The 13,641-nt window shown below is 50.3% G+C and overlaps 1 protein-coding gene across 4 annotated transcripts in view; it reads left to right on the top strand.

Annotated features, from left to right (window-relative positions):
- Window positions 1-10,509, top strand: part of VRK3 (VRK serine/threonine kinase 3) — a 43,717-nt gene extending 33,208 nt beyond the window's left edge. For 2 of the 4 annotated variants that reach the window (XM_081215732.1, XM_081215731.1), the window contains 3 exons: window positions 3,929-3,987; window positions 7,198-7,334; window positions 10,160-10,509. In XM_081215732.1, the coding sequence (XP_081071858.1) occupies window positions 3,929-3,987; window positions 7,198-7,334; window positions 10,160-10,180 (217 nt within the window). In that variant the 3' untranslated portion in view covers window positions 10,181-10,509. Of the gene's footprint in view, window positions 1-3,928; window positions 3,988-7,197; window positions 7,347-10,159 lie in introns of all 4 variants that reach the window. The other 2 variants (XM_081215733.1, XM_081215734.1) reach the window with 2 other exon arrangements.
- Window positions 10,510-13,641: the final 3,132 nt, after the last annotated feature.

Below are 13,641 nucleotides of genomic sequence, written 5' to 3'. Positions count from 1 at the left end.
TCTTAATTTCTTTCTGCACTTATTTTCTGGTTTTCCAGTAGTTATCCATTTTTGCATTGAAGCCAGGTGAAAACGAGTCACAGAATTAGCAACACAAGTAGTCGGAGCCCACGGCCCAGCCGCTAAAGCGGTTAAGTGAGGCTCAAGTTTGTGAACTGCTCCTTGAAGCACTCTGCTGTGTTAGTGACGAGGCTGAGTTGCTCTTACGAGGAGACCCCAAAAGAGTGCGGCTCAAACGAGGTAGATCTTTACTTCCTTCTCACTAACAGCCCCAAGGTAGGAGACCAAGTGTTGTGGGGTACCTCAGCCCCCCTCATACTGGGTGCAAGGTCTAGTGCTACTGACACCCGTTGCTTTTAGAGGGCAGGACCGGAAATGACATGTCTCTTGGTCACGTGGCCATCCCAAGCTGCAGTGGGGGCTGGGAAATGTCTCCAGCCTGTGGCTGCCGACCCCTGGGATTCTGCCATCACAGGGGAGAAGTGACACTGGGCGCCAGGTAGTGGACTCCTCCGCAGTGCCCCCTCTAGTCAGATTTCTCTGAAGGCAGGGACCGCGTCAGCTCTCTTGTCACCGTGTTGTTCTTAGTACAGCGCTTGGCACGTTGTGGGTGCTCATGAGATAGTTGCAGGATGGATGAACGACTAAGGAAAGAAGGCGTGAACCTTCTTCACACCCAGGCCTGGGCTTCCGTGTGGGCACATGGGTCAGGCAGAGGCAGCCCCAGCCTTGGAGGTTCCCAGGCCGGGAGGAGACACGCGGGCAGGAGGTGAGCGGTGCCTGTGAGGGTGGAGGCAGCCCCGGGGCATTTTGGGAGCAGAGGGGAGGCACGTGACCTGGCCTCGGGCCCCTGGGAGCCCTTACCCAAGAGACGCCTGACTCGGTCTGCCGAGGAGCTTCCCAGGCAGACAAAGGGGAGGCAGGATTTCTGGGTAGGCAGCATGTCACATGGGTGAACTCCCTGTTCGTTCATTCGTACATTCTGAACCTGCTTCCTGAGGCTCCACTGGGTTGGATCCTCCCTCCCCCTACCTCCTCTAACTCCTAAGAAGAGTCCTATCTCCCTTTTCACCTCTCTCCCACCTTCCCCTTAATAGGAGTTAAACAAATGTGACTGTGACGTGCTTCACTAAGAGGCTCTGCCCTTGCCAAGTCGGACACAGAGTAAATAAGTCTTAGTAAACACTTTCATATCAGTGACTTCAGAATAAGTAAGAGTTCCTTCCAGAACCCCAGATCCCAGCCACGATCACAGAGGGAGGGCGGGGAACATGAAGATGCTCCACAGGGAGCATCAGTGGTGATGTGGGACTCATTCTAGACACCCCCAGCCCAGCCTCTGTCGGTTGACTTGAGGCAGTAACCAAAGGGCCCACAAGGGGGCAGTGTTGCCACATGCACGTTTTCTGGAGCCCTAACCTGTCCTCTCCGACGTCTTACTGGTGTGCGTGGCTTTCTTCCATTCACTTAGCAAATATATATTCATTTTTTTTAAGTTCTAGCTCATGACAGAATGAATGAATAAAAGAAAGAGGAGAGGCAATTTGATTCCCCATGGCTTTCTGTTGTGCAAGGCCCCCAGCAGGGAAAGCACACACTCCGGTCAGAGTTGGTCCCTGCTCTGAAGGCTGCCCCTGGGCGGGGAGGTCCCACGAACACAGTGACAGCCTGTGATGGGAGAATTGCTCACACCATTTAGTGTCCTGAGACTGGCACAGCCCTTTTCTGCCCTCACTCGCTCGCTCTCTCTGTCATTTACCACGTACATCCTGAGGCTGCTGGAGAGAGACAAGGGTCAGACCCAGCCCTCCTTGTGCACATATGAAAGTTGCTGTAGGGGATCCGTGGACCTATGCGCAGGGTGTGCAGACACTCGGCAGGGATCCGTTTCCTCCACCTGCAGGGGTCCAGGGGAAGCTTCCAGGGGACCAGCCCTCAAGCAATGTCCAGAAGGGAGAGCAGCCACTCACTGGGGGTCAAGGTGGGGAAAGGCTGCCAAAGGCAGAGGAGCCATATGTACAGAGGCCAGGGGATGTGGGTGGATGTGTGACCTGGTTGGGCTAGAAGGAGTTTGGTGTGACTGGAGTATGAGATGGAGGGAGGAAGTCAGGGAGGCAAAGCCACAGGGGCTGGTGGCTTTGCTGCCAGAGGTTTCCCAACAGGGCACTGGGGAACCACAGGAGGGCTGCGATCAGGGAGGGGCAGGGTCCACTCTGGGCATAGAAAGACTCTCTGGGGCTGTGGGAGGCGGTGCATGGAAAGCTGGGGAGGAGGCTGGGGTCCAGGGAGAAAGGGTGAGGCCTGAGCTGGGCTTAGAGCCATGGACAGAGTGGGGGATGGGGCAGAGAGTGCTGGGGAGCAGGAGGGTGGGGCTTGGGGACTTGTGGGCTGTGGGGCGGGGAAGGGGAGGACAGCACCCCAAGCCTGGGTGGACAGTGGGGAGCCAGCCCAGTGGTCCAGGCCAGAGGAAGATACAAGAGGCCAGGACTCTGAGGATGGAGCCAAGGAAGTGGATGAACTTTCATTTCTCTTTCTTGCTTTTTTTTTTTAATTGAGGTAGGTTTACAATAGCATGTTAGGTTTTTTTAAATAATTTTATTTTATTTATTTATTTTTGACCGCGTTGGGTCTTTGTGGCCGCATGCGGGCTTTTTCTAGTTGCAGAGAGCAGGGCTACTCCTCGTTGCGGTGTGCGGGCTTCTCATTGCGGTGACTTCTCTTGTCGCGGAGCATGGACTCTAGGCACGCGGGCTTCAGTAGTTGTGGCACGAGGGCTCAGCTGTCATGGCTCACAGGCTCTAGAGCGCAGGCTCAATAGTTGTGGCTCATGGGCTTAGTTACTCCCCGGCATGTGGGATCTTCCCGGACCAGGGATCAAACCCGTGTCTCCTGCATTGGCAGGCGGGTTCTTAACCACTGTGCCACCAGGAAAGTCCCCAGCATGTTAGTTTCATTATACAGCACAGTAATTCAGTTATATGTATATGGATATGCATGAATATATATGTGAAAATATATATATTCTATTTCAGATTCTTTTCCCTTATAGATGATTACAAAATATTGAGTAGAGTTTCCTGTGCTATACAGTAGGTCCTTGTTGGTTATCTATTTTATATATAGTAGTGTGTATATGTTAATCCCAACCTCCTAGTTTATCCCTCCCCCCCAACTTTAATTTTTCTTGAGTGGTCCAAGAGGGTGTGTGTGTGTGTGTCTGTGTGTGTGTCTGTGTATTTATACATGTATATGTATACAAATATGTGTGTGGATAGACAGATAGATAGTTGATCCTCATTGTTCACAGATTCTGTGTTTGTGAATTGACCTCTTCACTGAAATGTATTTGTAACCCCAAAATCAATACTTTGAATGGCTTTCAAAGTCATTCTCAGACACGCAGAGTGGAGAAAATTGAGTGGCCCGATGCACGTGATCCTAGCCGAGGCTGAACAAGGCGACACTCTGCCTTCTTGTTTCAGCTCACAAGTGTCCTTCATGTGGTCTGCTTAGTGCCACATTTTCCATACTTTTATGCTTTTGGGGGGGGGATTTTGCTGTTTAAAATGGCCCCAAGCATAGTGATGAAGTGCTAAGCGCAAGGAAATACGTGTGTGAGATGAGCATCCTTCAGGTGTGAACTATAGTGCTGTTGGACAAGAGATCCATGTGAATGAATCAACATTATATTAAATAAGATGTCTTTAGGCACACAGGTAAAACCAGGTGATGTATTGATCAGCTGGTAAAAATGTTGCGATTGGAAGCTGTGCTTCTGGTAAACTCCTAGCTCAGAATTCGCTCCTTCAGTGTCCAAGGCATAACTACCGTGAATAATGAGAACTAGGGCACATCTACCAGACATCCTGTTTCAGAAGGTTGCTCTCCTTCCCTAAAAGGCCTTTCACATGTACCTCTGTTCTCTCAGGTTTCTTGACCACCCAGAAGGCCTCGTGGGACAGTGCAGTTGCTGGATCAATACCTCAGGTATGTCCCAAGGGGAGGGAGCAGGCGGGGGCCATGGAGGGACCGGGGCTCAGGTGCATCCCAGGGATGCCTCTCTTTACACCCTTCTATTTTCCTTCTTTGAGTTTTCCAAATCACACATGTATTTGTGCCCCTTGTAGAAAAACAGAAATCTTCCCCCAAATTTCAGAAGTGTGTCTGAACAATAATAACAGCAACACACACACACATGCAACCACACACACATAATGTGTGGGGGTTTTTAATGGAATCATATTACGTATATTGGTCTCTGATGTACTTTTTCATTTAAGATGACACCTTAGAGATTTCTGTGTCAATACTTGTAGAAGTTTATGAGTATTTCTCTTTAATTGTGGTATAATACACTTAATGTCAGTTAAAACTACAGTTCTGACTCATTAGTCCTGAAATCCGTTTAACAGGTCAAAAACAGGATTTTTAAAAATTAAAAAACAGGGCTTCTCTGGTGGCGCAGTGGTTGAGAGTCCGCCTGCCGATGCAGGGGACGTGGGTTTGTGCCCCGGTCCGAGAAGATCCCACATGCCGCAGAGCAGCTGGGCCTGTGAGCCATGGCCGCTGAGCCTGCGTGTCCGGAGCCTGTGCTCCGCAACAGGAGAGGCCACAACAGTGAGAGGCCCGCGTACCGCAAAAAAAAAAAAAAAAAAAATTAAAAAACAGACAAAAAATATGAATGCCTTACAGAAGTTAAGGAAATGCCATATCTTCAGTGATACATATTTATACTCATATATATGTATGTGAGTAATGGGTTATAATTAGAAATACATCTTATATTTATATTTTATATTATAAAATGTATTTCTAATTATATCTCTATTTCTGTTTTGTTTACCATTTCATTTGTTTTTTTGTTTATTTTTAGATTCCACATATAAGCAATATCATATGATATTTGTCTTTCTCTGTCTGGCTTACTTCACTTAGTTTGATAATCCATGTTGCTGCAAATGGCATTGTCTCATTCTTTTTTTGGCTGAGTAATATTCCATTGTATATATATATATGCCACGTCTTCTTTATTCATTCATCTGTCAATGGTCATTTACGTTGCTCCCCTGTCTTGCCTACTTTAGTGATGCTATGGATACTGGGGTGTGTGTATGACTTTGAATTAGAGGTTTCTCCAGATATATGCCCAGAAGTGGGATTGCTGGTTCACATGGTAGCTCTATTTTTAGTTTTCTGAGGAACCTCCATACTGTTCTCCATAGTGGCTGCACCACTTTACATTCCCACCAACAGTGTAGGAGGGTTCCCTTTTCTCCACACCCTTTCCAGAATTTATTATTTGTAGACTTTTTGCTGATAACCATCGTTTTTAAAGCCAATCCCTATTACTGGAGATTGAGGCTGTTTTTGTTTTGTTTGGGGGAGTGGTTTTTTTCCAGTGTCCCTGCTATACGAAGTCTATATTGCTCTCCAAACATGAGGCAGAAAGACAGCCGGAAAAGGATAGTTTATCCCCTCCAGCTCTGTAAGGACTCATTTTTAAATTACCTGAAATCCCTGGATTCAGATCATGTCTCTGCTGCTCAAGTCACTCTCCCCTCCAGCCTCGGGCTCTTGCTCCGTAAGAATGAGCCCCATTGGCAGTTCCCTGGTGGTCTAGTGGTTAGGATGCCAGGCTTTTACTGCCGAGGGCCCAGCCAGGTTCAATCCCTGGTTGGGGAACTGAGATTATGCAAGCGGCGCCCGCCAGCATGGCCAAAAAAACAAAAAACAAAAAAAAACCAAGGAGCCCCACGGTTAGTTTATTGCAGTTTTGCTGATTCTAAGCCAGTTACAGGGAAGTGGAGCTGGTGGCGCCAGTGGGGCTGGTGGGGCCGGGCTTGGGGTGGGCCGGGCCAGAAGGAAGTTCAGCCCCAGGTTTACCAGCCTCTCTGAGCCTCCGCTTCCCCACGTGTAAAATGGGGCCAATAATAGCCCTCACCTCCCGAGGTTTGTCCCGAGAATTCAGTGTAGAACTGGGCCCAGGGTTACTGCCTTAGTTTCTGCTGCAGCCCTTATTAAACGTGCTCAGAGCCAGCCTGAGACAGACATTGCTCAAGTGGGAGCTATTACGATTATTGGTTTCATAATTGGCACTTCTAAAAAGTGTAATAATGGCATTGTGCTATTTAGGGAAAACAAACAACAAAAAGGCTTTATCTTTTAAAACAGCCTCTATCTTTTTTTTTTTTTTTGCGGTATGCGGGCCTCTCACTATTCTGGCCTCTCCCGTTGAGGAGCACAGGCTCCGGACGCGCAGGCCCTGTGGCCATGGCTCACGGGCCCAGCCGCTCCGCGGCATGTGGGATCCTCCCAGACCGGGGCACAAACCCGTGTCCCCTGCATCGGCAGGCAGAATCTCAACCACTGCGCCACCAGGGAAGCCCCAGCCTCTATCTTTTAAACTCCGTCCCTGGGGCAGCCAGCCTGGTTTTGTAAGCCACTGAACTAAGTTTTTGTGGGGGTTTTTTGGCCGCATACACTGACTTGCGGGATCTTAGTTCCCTGACCAGGGATCCAACCCGTGCCCCCTGCAGTGGAAGCGCGGAGTCATAACCACAGGACTGCAAGGGAATTCCCCTAAGAATTGTTTTACATTTTGAAATGGCTGGGGAAAAAAGTCAAGAAAAGAACACTTTGTGACACGTGAAACCTGTCTGAAGTTCAAGCTGCAGAGTCCATACATAAAGTAGTCTTGGTGCATAGCTACGCCCATTGGCTTCCTGCCTTCCATGGGCCTTTTGTGGGAGAACAGCTGAATTGGGTCCTGGCCACAGAGATTCCCGGCGTACAAAGCCAAAAATATTTATTCTCTGGCACTTTACAGTAAAAGCTTGCTGGCTCCCATTTAGAGATACCCACCAAACAGTTAGAGATAAAATCGTATAGTCAGCCTGGATTTGCTTTAAAACAATACAGGAGGGGGAAGGGGTAGGGGTTTTGATGAAGCCAGATGGGCATGAGTTGACAGCTGATGAGACTGGGTGACGGGTGCGCTGCTGTTCATGGCACCGCTCTCCTGTTGCTTATGTTTGATGTTTTCCAAAACGAACAATTTAAATCTTAAGTGGTCGTGGCAGTGCCGGGCACAGAGGGAGCACTGAGCGAATGGGCACCACGGCTGAGACCCTCTAGGCAGAGCCCCTCAGGCTCTGGGTTGGGTACCCCTCTCAGGCTCCTCCCGTGTCTTGACCACAGAGACCCTGCAGGAGTACCTGAAGGTGGTGATGGCCCTCAAGTACGAGGAGAAGCCGCCCTACACCGCCCTGAGGAACAATCTGAAAGCCCTGCTGCAGGATCTGCGGGTGTCGGCCTACGACCCCTTGGACCTCCAGGTGGTACCCTAGGTGCGTCCCAGTGGGAAGAGTTCGTGAGGCTTAACCCTCTCCCCAGCTCCCACCGCTGTTTCCACCGATGCCATTTGATGTTTTTACTCCGGGGGCCAACTTCCCAGTGAGCTGCTGCCTTTTTCCACAGGATTCTTGAACCTTCCAGCCCCCGGGCATCACAAGTAGCACAAGTAGCAGGAACTCAACTCAAACTGGCTTTAAGGAAAAGAGCAGTCGATTGGCCCTTGTCACTAGAATATGCCGAGGGGGAAGCTTTAGGTGTGACTGGATTCGGGGCCTGGAAGTTAGCACCGAGATGTTGTCAGTCTCTCTCTGTCTTTCTCTGTCCCTTTTCTCATCCCTCCATCCCTCTACCCATCCACCTGCAGTCTCTGCTTTCCTTTGGGTCCCCCCCCTCAAAACCCCACCTCTCCCCCACCAAAACCCCTGGCTCTGTGTCCAGTGCCTCACCTTGCTTGTGTGTGTGTGTGTACTCTAATGTTTGACTACAGTAAGCACACACATACGGGAAGTAGGGGAGCTAACGCCCAGGAACTAGAAAGGCCACACAGTACAACGCGTGGACGAACACATTGACAAAACATTCCACATCTTTATAAAAGGGGCTGTATTGGTCCTTTTTCGTTGCTGTTCCACTGAGCCCATATGGCCATTCCTTGGGATAATGGGGAAGGGCAATTCATACTGTTTGGTTCCTTCCCCCACAGTCTTGCAGCTCTTCCATGGTGGAGGTGAAGGATGCTCTTTATAACGCCAGTGGCTGGGTGTTTGCTTGCTTTGCCAGGGTTTTGTTTTCCAGACAAAACACCTTGAACACCCGTGTGCACACAGGCCTGAGGATGGATTTCTCTTGAAGGCAGATTGCTCTGTCTGGGGGCTGTACTCACTCCTTTACACTCCCCTTAGCACTGAGTGAGAGCGTACAGGAATCTGTGGAAGGTCAAAATTATAAACTCCGTTCACTTGACGGTTCATTTTGGCGAGGCGGCATGGATGGGTTCTGAGGAGAAGCTTCCCCAAGGCCCTCCCCTGTCCGTGGGGTTGCCATTTCTCTCACATGTCTGTCTGGATTCAAAGCTCAGTGTCTGTCCAACTCGGCGGTTCTCAGACAGAGGCAGTGTTCCCCCGGGGGCCACTTGGCAGCGTCTGAAGACATTTTTGGTGGTCACGCCTGGGGAGAGGTGCCGCTGGCATCTCAGGGGTCGAGGCCGGGGATGCTCCTCCCTGTCGTGCGACACACAGGCTACCCTGCTATCAGCAGTGCCACGGCCGAGGAAGCAGGCCCACGTGCGTCTTGAGGAGCATCCTTGTGGGTGGCAGCCTGTCTCCCACAGTGGTCTTCTTCCATTGGCACCTTGACGACAGGTGCTTCTTCAGCCCTGCAACTGACATCCCAGAGCTGAAACCACGAGATAACATGTGTGTCCAGCTCTTCACACAGTGCCTGGGTGCAGAGCGCTCCAAAAATGCGACGTTGTTTGTTTGTTTGTTTGTTTGTTCAGTAACCTAGCAGGCTCCCTGCCTCAATCACAGGCACTCTCCAAAAGTGAAGGCGTGACCTCCACCCAGCTTGCCGCCCTCCCAGTCTCTGTCCCCCCAACCCCCAGCTGTCCTGAGAGACCTCTGGGCCCTCCCACACCCCTCTCTGCCCCAGCCCTGCCCCTCCAGGCGGTTGCGAAGTCTCCCCTAGCCCTCTCCTCCGGGGCTCTGCCTCTGCCCTGGCCCCCCAGAGTGTGCTCACCTGCTGGCGGGGAGGGCCGGGTCACGTCTGTTTCTGCATCTCTGTGTTTCCCACTCACATCACTAGCCTGGCTCATGAATATTCCACCCATATTTACCGAGTGGGTGAGTCCAGCCTTCCCGTCAGTGCTGGCCTGTCTTACAGTACCTCCCTGTCCCCCACCCTCAGTACCATGCAAATTTAAAAGCTAAAGACCGAACGGCCCCTTTCAGGATCATTACAGCTCACTCTCTGGCGACCACTTACTCAGTGCCAAGTTTGTCCCTTGGTTAGGAACTTAATGAAGAGATGCTCCTTACGGAGCCCAGGGACTTTGGAGTAACTTGAGGATCATCTTGCCTCTGCCTTGGCCCGAGCGCCCAACCACCCCTCAGATTCTAGGCCAGGCCAAGCTCAGTCCTACCTCAGGACCTTTGCACTTGCCATTCGCATGGTCTGTGACGATTTTCCCCTTTTTTAATTAATTTATTTATTTATTTATTTATTATTTTTGGCTGCGTTGGGTCTTCATTGCTGTGCGCGGGCTTTCTCTAGTTGCGGTGAGCGGGGGCTACTCTTCCTTGCGGTGCGTGGGCTTCTCATTGTGGTGACTTCTCTTGTTGCGGAGCACAAGCTCTAGGCGCACGGGCTTCAGTAGTTGTGGCACGTGGGCTCAGTAGTTGTGGCACGTGGGCTCTAGAGCACAGGCTCAGTAGTTGTGGCGCACGGGCTTAGTTGCTCCGTGGCATGTGGGATCTTCCCAGACCAGGGCTCGAACCCGTGTCCCCAGCATTGGCAGGCGGTTTCTTAACCACTGCGCCACCAGGGAGGTCCCTGCCCTTCGTTTTTGCATGACCGGCTCCTTCTCATCACTGCCTCTCAGATGCCGAGGCCTCCCCTTGTCGCCTTCTGGAGGGAAGCATGTGTTTAATCTGTCGTGTCTCCACGCTTCTCCTCCACATTGTAAGCCCAGCAAAGTCTTCTTGTCCCTCTTGTTCGTGGTGGTATCTCGCGTCCCTATCACACAGTAGGGGCTTAAAGGGTGCTCTTTGAATGAATGACACTGACAGCCATTTTTATCGTCTTCTAGAACTTTCAGCCTGCAGTTTGAAATAGAAAAAAAAAAAAGAAGACATGTGACTCAAGGCCTGCTGTAGAATCACAGACAAGCTTCTAGAAAGATCCCTCAAATGTGCATTCCTGCCCCTTCTTTAGATCATCCGTCTAGATCAGCCTCAGGGAACCCGGAAGTTAGGCTCAGATACTGTGAACTCCCTCCTTCAACCATCCCTCCCTTCAGCCGTTGTCTCCCGCCAGCCACTGGCATTTTGGACGGAGAAGACCCCCAATTCACAGACGGGGGTTGGGCTGGTCCTCTCAGTAAGGACACTGCGGTTGGCACCACTATGTTTTAGCAATAAATTGTTTCATTGGAGCTTGGAGGGTTGAGTGTCTGCAAAAGAAGTTCCTTTTGGAAAAATTTAGCTCATTTTTTTTTCTCCCACCCACCCATCCCTTCAACCTTTCACCCAGCCATCTACTCTTTCACACATCTATTCACACTTTCAGGCAGACACTCATCCATCCATTCTTTCACTTATCTATCCATCCCTCCATCCACCCCTCCATATACTTGTCTATCCACCCCTCCATCCATTCACCCTTTATCCATCCATTCATTTACTACTCACCCATCCACTTACCCTTCTTCTCTTCCATACATTCACCCTTCCTTTCCTTCGAGAAATATTCAGCAGGCATTTCTTGAGCACATTGCTATATGACATGCATCATGCTGCACAAAGGATCCCGATGAACCAAATACACCTGCCAAGGTCCTTGAGCTGGTGGAGCCTACAGTCGAGCGGGAAGAGACGGTATTCAAGGAGACGACTTCAAGTGGTGATCGGTACTCTGAAGACAGAGCTCGGGCTGTGATGGAGAGGGAGAGGCCTCGGGACAGGAGGGTGCCTTTGGGGAGAGCCTGGACTCAGAGGGACCAGGGAGGAAGCTGCGGGAGGGTAGTTAGAGGAAAGGAGGGCCTGGGGAGAGATGTCAAAGGCAGGCTGGCCAGCGGCACGTGGCAAGTGATTAGACTGGGAAAGGCTAAGGAGGAGGAGGGGATAAACCCGCCTCCCCGAATTTGACTTTGGATATCTTACACCATCCACCCTGCTTTGAGATGGGGAGAATCAGAGGCTGGATGGGGGAAGAAACTGCTCTGAGACGCCCTGATTCTCTCCCTGCTCAGGAGAGGAAAGGAGATGAGCAGACTGATGATCATTTTCTGGCTGAAAGGAAGTGTGTATAATCCTTTCCAGAAGGAGGTATTCCTTAAGGAGAGAGAAAACCCATCAGAAAATCTCCTACTTACAGCCCCTCTGTGTTTATGAGTTCACAAAAGAAGAGGGACGTCAGCCACCCTTCAGGGTCCCAGATCAGGCAAGAGGGACGGTCATAGTCGACACCTGCCCCTCTCGTCATCCTTCCCTCGGTGCACTTGGCCAGTCCAGTGTCAAAGTCCGGCAGCCCCCTGTCCTCCACCCTTCTCTCTGAGCGAGCAAAGGCAGCGAGACCCAGCGCTGCTCAGACAATGGGAGAATCCCACGTCCGGGCAGAGCAGCGAGAACATGGGCAACTTCCCTCCCTGTCAATGAGCCCGCTTTCCTCTGTCTCCAGAGCCCAGGTTTTGGCAGCTCATCCCCCAACCTCTGGAAGAGGAGGGTGTGGTCATCGGTATTAGATGAGAATCACAGGGCCCAGGGGAGTGGAAGTGACTCACAGGCCACCGTGCGGCTGACAGTGGCTGGAACCTGTCCTCTGCCCCAAAATGAAACCCTGGCTCAATGTTAGTCAGACATTTGTGGTGCTGGGGGTGTGGGTTTTTAAATAATTTTTACTGCAGGGCACCTCTGAGCCTTGAGTAAACTCAAGTTGTTACTGGAAGGGGTCCCCTTCCAGGGCCCGAGAGTGAGGTCTAACACTCAGAAATGAATTGTCCAAGGAGACACATGTGCTGACAAAGCAAGAGACTTTGTTGGGAGGGGGCGCCCCGGCGGAGAGCAGCAGGGTGAGGGAACCCAGGAGAACGGCTCCGCCACGTGGCTCGCAGTCTCAAGGTTTATGGTGATGGGGTTAGTTTCCGGGTTGTTTCTGGCCAAGCATCTTGCTTGTTGCCATATTTGGTCTGACTCAGGGTCCTTCCTGGCGGTGCACGCATCTCTCCGCCAAGGTGGATTCTAGCATGAGGATTTGTGGGAGGTTGGCAGAACGTATTACCGACTGGCGTCTCCTCCCTCGTTTTGGCCCCTCCTGAATTCTCCCGCAAGCACCGTGTTGTTTATCAGGACCTCCTGTCATGAGACAACTCATGCAAGCAGTTATTATCGTGCTTGGCCAAGGCGGGCAGTTTCGGTCAGTGGTTCCCTAACAAGGTGTGGGGTTTCATCTCCGAGAGGGGCCGCCCAATAGGCAGCTGGGAAGGACAAATCCCTTCCCTTGTGAAATATTTTTCTTATGAAAAAGGATTGCTTCTAAGGCTGTTGCAAGTAAAATTCCTTCCGGATGAGACCTCAGAAACTATAGCAAATGTTTGCAGAGACTTTCTTATGGATGTTAAACAAAATTCAGTTGAGTACCTTTTACAGATCTAATTGGCTCTGTTCAGTGATTCCTGAACTGAGCAGCATCCTGTCGAGCAGATAGAACGGACCTTGAAAGACTTTTAGAGGCAGAAGGAAGCAGGAGCAAGAAAGTTCTACTAGGCAAAAAAAAGCAGGTTGCTTACTGCAAACTTGCTTTTCTTCAGGGGACGACAGGGGTCTGTCAGGCACATTGCTTAACTAATTCTGATCAGATGATTCCTGATTGATGGTTTAAGATGCCATTTCTGGAAGAGCCGACACTGTCATGGAGTCTCTGTTTGGTGACGTGGGGCTTACCATAAGCAACTCCATTTTGGGCCTGTTGCCTTATTTTTAGCACCCAGTTGGAAGTTAATGGGGAAATCTTTACTGCTTTGGTGGAGAGTCTACAAATGCAAATTATGATGGGTGTTTGTGAAATGTTTCACATCTACGTTGTGAAACGTAGATGATATTTTTTTAACTGAATTGCTATTAGTTTATTTTTTAAATTTGTTTTATTTATTTATTTTTGGCTGCATTGGGTTTTCGTTGATGGGTGGGCTTTCTCTAGTTTCGGCGACTACTGAGTCCACGTGCTGCAACTACTGGAGCTCTGCGCCTAGAGCCCGTGCTCCGCAACAAGAGAAGCCACCGCAATGAGAAGCCCGCGCACCACAGCAAAGAGTAGCCCCCTCTCGCCGCAACTAGAGAAAACCTGTGCGCAGCAACAAAGACCCAGTGCAGCCAAAAATAATAAATAAATAAATAAATAAATAAATAAATAAATAAATTTTATAGAAGAAGAAAATAATCCATGGGAATTCCCTGGCAGTCCAGTGGTTAGGAATCGGTGCTTTCACTGTTGAGAGTGCAGGTTCAATCCCTGGTTGGGGAACTAAGATCCCACAAGCCACACGGCACGGCCAAAATAAAAATTTAAATAACA

Source organism: Mesoplodon bidens (assembly GCF_964165515.1).
Source record: "Mesoplodon bidens genome assembly, chromosome: 18".
In the NCBI taxonomy this organism is placed as follows: domain Eukaryota; kingdom Metazoa; phylum Chordata; class Mammalia; order Artiodactyla; family Ziphiidae; genus Mesoplodon; species Mesoplodon bidens.
This window is presented reverse-complemented; position numbering and strand designations above follow the sequence as displayed.